An 8,029-nucleotide genomic window follows, 5' to 3' on the forward strand; every position below is an offset into this window, starting at 1 on the left:
TCTTGTCAATCTTTAATCTACCCTGGGTAGTTGTTCTTTTAATAACAGTTTGATCTGCAGCAATTACCAAATGATAAAATGTTTAGCACCAGCTGTTAGACAACCCAGGCCAAGTTCATTTTCTGATCACAGAATGGCACTCATTTTACTGCATCATAGTTAGAATAATTTCAAGATGGCAGCCATACCATTTGCTGTTTCACATTAAAGGTCATGGGTAGAGTCTCCAATAGCAAGAAACTATGCTCATTACATGTATGTTATGTATTGAAAGTAGCAATTTTTATTCGAGTTAAAATTATTTACAAAAACCAAAAGACATACTTCATGAAACTGGTACAAACTATTATTCCTGCCGTTGGCTTTTGCTCCAAATATCACAGCTGAGAAATACTGTATAAAATAAAAATAGGATTGGATTCAGAAAAGTACTCTACTGTTCTAGTTTCCAATTGCGCTTATTTACATATATATTTACAGTGGAAAAAAAGTTACTTTAAAACTTTTAAATTTGAAGGTTGGCCTCAAGTACCCATTTAATGCAGAGCTTGATGAGGTTTAAAACAAGAAAACACACTGCAACTTGCAGGGTGGTTTCCTGACCCTCTCTCCAAAAACCAAACAGTCTGCATGTTTCAGTGCTTGCTAATTAAGAAATGCTCAACACAACGAGTTTAACCAATTCCGATCCAGGTCATTACCAGTGTAACAGAGAAGTGTGGCTCCTGATTCCACCTCATCACTGCATCTATTTTAAAATCATCCCCCGTCATTGCGCATACAGAAAAAAAGCCTAACTTAAATCTATATGAAATCCAACTAAAAATGAAAGCCATTGCTCTAAGTTGTTAAAACTAAATGCCAAAAAATATATCCAGTAAATCCTGCATCTCAGAAATAATTTACAAGTACAGCTTTACTAAGTTGCTCTTCCTCTCATAAGGAAGCTCTATCCAAGGGAAAACATAACCTCAGCATTTTTTTTTTCTAAGTTACACTGGTACATTGTAGGGGGGTAGTTTGCTTAATTAAGATGTTAAGGAAAATAAAAATAAAAAAGCAGGACCAATATAGGATTTTGCTTCTAATCAGTCACTTCCTTACCAAATTCCCAACAATCTGCATTATCAAAAATAGGAAGACATAGAAGGCAGCCACTGTATGTAAAAATTTTACAGCTGGCACTGATACAAAAGCACAAGTTTGTAAGTTTATACATGGAGATAACACAAGATCTAAAAAGCAGGTTAGATTTTCTGTTATTTCTCCCACCCCTCATTATACACAGAACTAATATTTTTATGGCTTCAAGTTTTACAAATTCAATGAAGTAACATGATGCAACTAGCTACACAGGTAATGTGGAAAGTGTCTGTGATGCAAATGTCTCAAAACATTTTGTGAATAATTCAAGACCAGCTTAATAAAAACCATGAGCAATTCTGTCCATCGGAACAATGAGTGCGAGAAGTCACTAATGTCCAAAACCTCTTTTACAAAAGTATTTAGCAGGGATTTTTGTTCCATTAAAGTCTCAACACAATCCTTTGCTGTGAACTAGAACCCCATACTGAACAAAATCTTCACTATATTCAGCTATTTAAGGCTTCGTATTGTATGCATTTACCTGCGCCATACTAGAGAAGAAATAGAAAGATTATGTCAACTGGAAACATTAATCCCCACTGGTGTTTTAGCTCCACATTTCTTCCTTGAAACAAAAATCAACAGCTTCTTTTCCTTTCTTTTTTGTGCATCATGAAGTGTAAACTCCCCTGGCATTGAACATTTTTTTCACATTGTCCTTTTTAAACAGGGTGCTTTACAATTACTGCATTTCAAAGAAATACAGACAGCCACCAGCTGGGAGGGGATTATTATTTCTTCTTCCTGCATGCCTCTCTTAGAGCTATGAAGTGTTATGGTCAATCAGTTTACAGTACGTAGGCCACGACAATTTTAAGAACTGAGAAGTAGTTTCCAACAACCCAATTTTCAATCAAAACAGTATAAAAAATAAACTATCCAAGCCTCAACCTCTTTGGATTCCAACACATTTTAAATATAGACAGTAGTTAAAATCACAAAAAGTATTTAAAATTTTTCTATTTCTTATGATTTTGGAATAATCTCTTTAAAAAGCAAGAGCAAATTAAACTCAAATCAGAGCAATGCTGCTGCCCAGAGCATCTTTATTAGAAGATTTTTTGATACCTCAGTAGCTAAAGCTGCCTTTGCACCTGGCTGGCATGAAAAACAGTGGCTCAACAGTAAACAGCAGTTGCACTACCAGCAGCAAGTTTTCCCCTTTAAAGTTGTCACAAACAAAGCCAGAAAAATAAAGAGGGAGAGTAAACCCTGCCAAATATATTTAAATACTGCACTGCATTATTATAAACATAATGAATTCTTGATTTACTTTCCTCAGATATTTCCCCCCTAATTTTTGATAGTTGCAGATTGATGTGGTGGTGAACTGTCTCTCGGAAAATGCCGAGTGTATGGTGAAGAGACCAGGTAGCCTTAAAAATCCAAACACGAATGAGACTGATGAATGCTCTTGGTGGTGCTTCCTCGAGGACTCCTTTCACGACTTCCTTCCTTTATCGGAGGGGTAGAGCTCCAGCATTCAAGTGCCTGCGGCAAGACTCGAGTTTCTAGCAGTGTTCCAAGTATTCAATCACTCTAGAGATAGTTTTCTGGCCTGTTGTCCCAACAGCACACTGGGAAGGAAAGGAGGTGTGGAGGGAAACACGGGACGTTTATTAAACGTTTAAGATGCATTTTCCCACCTAATTTAAGGATTATGTGACAGCAGGTCACAGTCTGGAATGCTATGTTACATCAACCTAAGTAGCAGCAGTTCCCCATTTACACGCAAAGCGGTCTATTTACAAACAGCGGTCTGTAATTTATAATGTCTCAGCCTTAGAAGAAGCCATCATTTAACATCTGCTGTTATTTAAATAAATTTGCAAAAATAATCTTGCAACACCAGAGAGATTTGCTGCAGCTGCCACAGCTGATTTGGTTGAATGAAGGTGATCTTAGGGGGTTTTTTTTGGGGGGGGGGATTTGACTGCTTCTCAGTCTACAATAGAGGCAAGACTAGTGGTGTCATTTGGACAGATGGAAGAGGATAAGTCACTTATCCTGCTCACTGTTAACCCCATTAAGTGGGGTGGGTGGGACAGGGGTTACAGTTCCTTGACAAGTGGGAAACTGCCCCACCAGAGAGAGAAATAACAAGGAGCTATCTCTCCAGATTATCTTCCTATGCCTGCCCTTCTATTACAACAGGGCTTGTAGAAGATGGAATGATATCTACTGGTACATCACTGGGTTATTTACAGTTGAGCAGGAAACTTTTCCATATCAATGAAAAGACTTCTCAATTAGGCTGATGAAACTTAATAATAATAATAAATAACACTGGAGAGGAGAATCAGGATTTTTGCACCAAAGGATTGTGAGCTCAGTTCTGGCACTGCAAACATATATCCTCAGAGGTGCTCTGTGCCGGTGCATCTCGCAAACCCATTTTTTGCACCTGGCTCTGAGTGGTGTACATCCGGAGTTCCTAGTAACACACACACACACAACAAGCTTGCCTACCCTTCCATAAGATGACAGGCATACTGGTATAAGTCATCTCAAGCATTTTGATCTGAAACACCAGACAAATAAGCAATTGTAATATACTACTTACAGTAAGGTTCATGAAACTGAGAAACTTTTTCAGCATTTCTGTCATGATTGAGAAATCCCCTTCAGGCAAGTATGTCCTCACAGTAGTCACATTGATCTAAGGAAATAAATGCAGAATTAGGAAGTTTCTGACAAGGCAATTAAATCGACTTCCCAACACGACGCTAGAGTAACCAACCCGCACATTTATTCTCCTTTCCTGCTCAACATACATCTTTCTTGCAGTACGGGCACGATGTCAGAAACCTGCATTTCCTACAATGCCTTGACACAACGTTACCAAACCTTTAGTAGTTGACAGTTTTTCACTAAAACACAGGAGCTTCCAAGTCACAAATCTCAACGTTTCGTGAAAGTTGGAAGCAAACCCCGAGCCTTAATGGAAAAGCCAGAGCCCCTTCTTGCCCCTTTCCAGTTGCACACAACTATTGAAATAATGTAGCACACAGGAAAATAAAAAGGAGAGAATATCAAGCATATATAAAGACCAACCCACAGGATTAGTTATTCCCATTCTCTGAAGAATGTCCCTTCAAGATTTAGTAATGTTTTTTCATCTGTGGTTATTTACAAGCATGTCCTAGACACTCCAGTTGAGTGTGTAATATATCCTCAGGGAGGGGAACCGGTTAGTAAGAGAGCACATTCTTCGAATGCAGAAGGTACTCCATTTAATCCCAAGCATCGTAAGCAACAGGAGTGGCAAATACATTGGAGAGCTGTTGTTATTCAGAGCTGTTGTTATTCAGGCTAATAGAGCAAGGAGCTGGCTCAGCATGTAGGAGCCTGCTTATTACTGAGAGCTCTGCTGAAAGTATGACTGAATTTCCATTAGACTAACACACTGAAAAGCATCAAACTTTTGCACTTTAATTGACAATGCAATGCAACCCAAAGCTGGGTTGACATATAGTTTTGCCCCTTATGGAAACTGCATTTTGAGACAGCATATGAAGTAGTTGAAAAATTTTAACAACTGAAGTTTAAATTGTAAAATGCCTGTTCCCAAGATCCATTTTATGGTTTCAAGACAGTCTCTTTTACCCAGCCTTATAGACCCATTTAGTAACTATGCAGAAAAGTTTTCTTACTGGACTCTCCTGGCAAAGGCATCCCAGAAGCAATGCTGTGTACGAGGCCACAATGCAATCCTCCATGTGCTTCCCAGCATGCTGAAGGGCTGCAAGTAAAAACAATAATATTTGAAGTATAACCAAACTATATTTTAATGTCACTTTGCCCAAATACTTATAAAGCAGCTACTTCTATGTGTTCTATGTGTATGTGCACATGCACACATAGAGCATAATTCTGTACCCAAGAATGTCAACATTTCTAACTGTGGATATTGTGATTTTGTGGAATGCCACTGTTGCCCAGACCAATACCCTCATCCCATCCCTGTAAACATAGTTAAGTTTATTCCCCCTGCAGACGCAGGGCAGTGTGATAAATTAGATGTTCAGGTGGAAACCATAAAACGAAGGGAAGGGAATGATTACAGAGAAGAGTGCTGAAAAACAATGTTTAAGAAAGGATCAACTGATACGTTTGAGCCAGAATAAATGGGCCAAAATTAAATAGAAGTATTAGTAAAAAGGGAATATTAACGTTTACTATGACAATATGTCAAGGAGCAACTTTTTGTATTTTGTAACGATAACCATCTTCAGCAAAAGAAGCTGAAGTGAGGCTTGTAAGAATCAGGAAAGTATTTTGATCCTTAATACCACTGCATTTTGGGGAAGAGATTAACTAGGACAAGAGTCCCAGTTGCTTTAAAAGGGAAAGAAAGGATTCTAAAACTGCAGCTCTGACATTTTTTAATTTAGCACTTCTTTCCTTTGCTGACTTCCCCAGGAACCTGGACCTACCTTTATTAAGATCAAGTTCTTCTTCATCTTCTTCTTTCTTATCTTTCTCCTCTGCGTTCTCAGGCTTTTCTGTAGTAACCCACTGGATCTCTCCGCTCGTCTCCTGCCACTCCCCACTCTTGTCATGTTGTGCAGCAGGAGCTTCCTTAATCAGTTCATCCGTCTGGCTCTCTGCCAGCTGCGCTGCTCGCTCACGCTCAAGGAACAACTGAGAGGGAAAATTCCACAGATGATGAGTCATGAACCCAAATGCTACATGCGACTTAACTGGCAGCAGGGAGCATCTCATCTGTGTGCCTTCCCTTGCTTAAATTAGCATTCGCTTTTGTACTGAATGTTTCATCCTGTCATCCCTAGGCAGCGTTCGAAACTCCCATTGTTCTAGGTGCGCTTTGCGACAGGGAATTTCATTAATGAGAGCAGCTTCTGAGCTCTGGGTGCAGTACTGCGCCGAAGAATTCAGATTAAAACAGCCACTGCTGGAAGGAAAGGAGAACCGTTTTCTGCCTCCCCACTTCCAGCTACTCTCTGAAGATTGGAGAAGGGGCCCTCTCAAGAATATTAGCGGGGAGGGCAGGGGAAGTATGGCTTTGTTTTTTGCAGTCTTCAGATGAGGACTAGATTATGTGGAAAATGAGCGTAAGATTTTAGCTGCAGTTCATTCATTTTCAGCTTTGTAGTCTTGCTATAAAAAAGCACACCTAGACACTCCGTTGCGGCGCCCATAACCTAGGTTTAAGGTGCCATTTAGCTCCTAGCTTTCATATCTCCGTTTCTAACACTGTGCATAGGCATCCCATCTCAGGCTATAGGAGAAGCAGAGAAGGTACTCTCTAACAGCTCTGCTAAAAGACTACATGCCATCAGGCTCCTCCAGCAACTGTCATCAGCAGACATTCCATCAGGCTGCAAGAGAGATGGGACTACAGGAGCTCTCCATTGGCTCTCCTGGTTTTCCCCCCATTGCTACAGTTCACTACAAGATCTCTGTAAGTAAGAATAAGTGCCTGAGTTCCCCCCACCTACTTTCTCTCAGTGCCTTTTCCTTTCTGATTCTAAGCCCGAGATCAGTATCTGCCTCCTCAATGGTATTTGTCAGCTTTTTTTGGCTGTGGAGCAGGATAAAAATGCCAATAATAATATTTCGTAAAGGAACTGAGGGATTACAGCATAGTACACCAACAGTTGGTGTGCAGCATAATAATAAACTAAGTCCTAATGCCTATGGCAAGAACAGCCAAACACAAGTGAGACAGAGAATATACCTTATTCAGCAGAAGATTAATATATGAGTTTCCAATTCATGCTGCATGTAATGCCCAGTGAAAAATGTAATGCAAGTGAACAAATATAATCTCTTATCTAATGAAGAAATAATTAAAGAGGCAAGCCAAATGTTCACAACTATGTTTGACTCAAAACTCTACAAAATTTGATCCTCCGCAAATTAATCAATTATTATTGGCAACAACAACTAAGGGGAACACCTTGTTCAAAGGTAAAATACAAGTTGCTGAGAAGAACCAGTTGATGGCCATCACAAGGATGCTCTTTGTGGGGCTCCCAGTAACATCTGGTTTTCCACTAAGATAGTACACAAGACGGCTTCAATTATCCCTTGCATGGATTAAATCAATGGCCTATAAAGAGATGTATGGCTCAAAATATGTTGGGACAAATAAGTGACTCAGGGCCTCCTCTGGCCTATCGTCTCTGTTAGTTTAAAAGGGATGGGAATGACAAATAGTTCAACATTTGAACATTAGACCAACACTGCTTCTTTCCTCTGGAGATAACTGTTTCTCACACTGCATAAATGGTTGTTCTTTTAAGTAAAAACTATGATTTACCTGAACTAAAGCATGAACAGCAGCCATCCGTCCAGATGTGCTTATGCTATCATTGGCTTCTCCCAAGCAGAAGGAATCAAAGGAACATGTTGTTTCCATATTCACAAGACAGTGTCGATTTCGTGCACTGTACTCTACCAAATTGATTAGCAGACCCAAACCCTGCAAGAAAGGAAGAAAATATTAGATAGTAGAGTACAAAGAACTGTACTTTGCACACTCTCAGGGTGCTCAGAAGTATGGCCAATTTTGGCAAATTCAAGAAGTGGCAAGCCTCATGAAATCTTGGCAATTGCACCTTCAACAACCCTACAAAATATTCTTGTCCATTTACACCAGCCAACATTACCTTATCTTGAAAATGTCTGTCTTAAAGGTCTTCCGAATGTGTGCTTTTAAAGATGAAATGAGAGTATGTGTTTGGGTCCGTCGTCCCCCCCCCCCCATGTAAAGCCTTCTCCCATACCCTTGTCTCATCCAGAAGTAAAGAGGAATTAATTTCATTCTAGGAGTCATACAGAACCATTTGAGATCTGTAATTCCTACAAATGTTTTGCTAGAGGACACACCAAATTCACTTTGATCACTGCCAAAGAC

At 39.7% G+C, this 8,029-nt stretch overlaps 1 protein-coding gene across 3 annotated transcripts in view; it reads right to left on the minus strand.

The window, feature by feature from the left end:
• Positions 1-260: 260 nt before the first annotated feature.
• The window catches only part of WAPL (WAPL cohesin release factor), a 55,912-nt gene continuing 48,143 nt past the window's right edge, over positions 261-8,029 (minus strand). For all 3 annotated transcript variants that reach the window (XM_083614582.1, XM_083614583.1, XM_083614581.1), the window contains exons 15-19: positions 7,433-7,594; positions 5,583-5,790; positions 4,800-4,888; positions 3,710-3,805; positions 261-2,723 (exon numbers count right to left, since the gene is read on the minus strand). In XM_083614582.1, coding sequence (XP_083470708.1) covers positions 2,658-2,723; positions 3,710-3,805; positions 4,800-4,888; positions 5,583-5,790; positions 7,433-7,594 — 621 coding nt within the window. In that variant the 3' untranslated portion in view covers positions 261-2,657. The remainder of the gene's footprint in view (positions 2,724-3,709; positions 3,806-4,799; positions 4,889-5,582; positions 5,791-7,432; positions 7,595-8,029) is intronic.

This window comes from Podarcis filfolensis, assembly GCF_964270895.1.
Source record: "Podarcis filfolensis genome assembly, chromosome: 5".
In the NCBI taxonomy this organism is placed as follows: Eukaryota; Metazoa; Chordata; class Lepidosauria; order Squamata; family Lacertidae; genus Podarcis; species Podarcis filfolensis.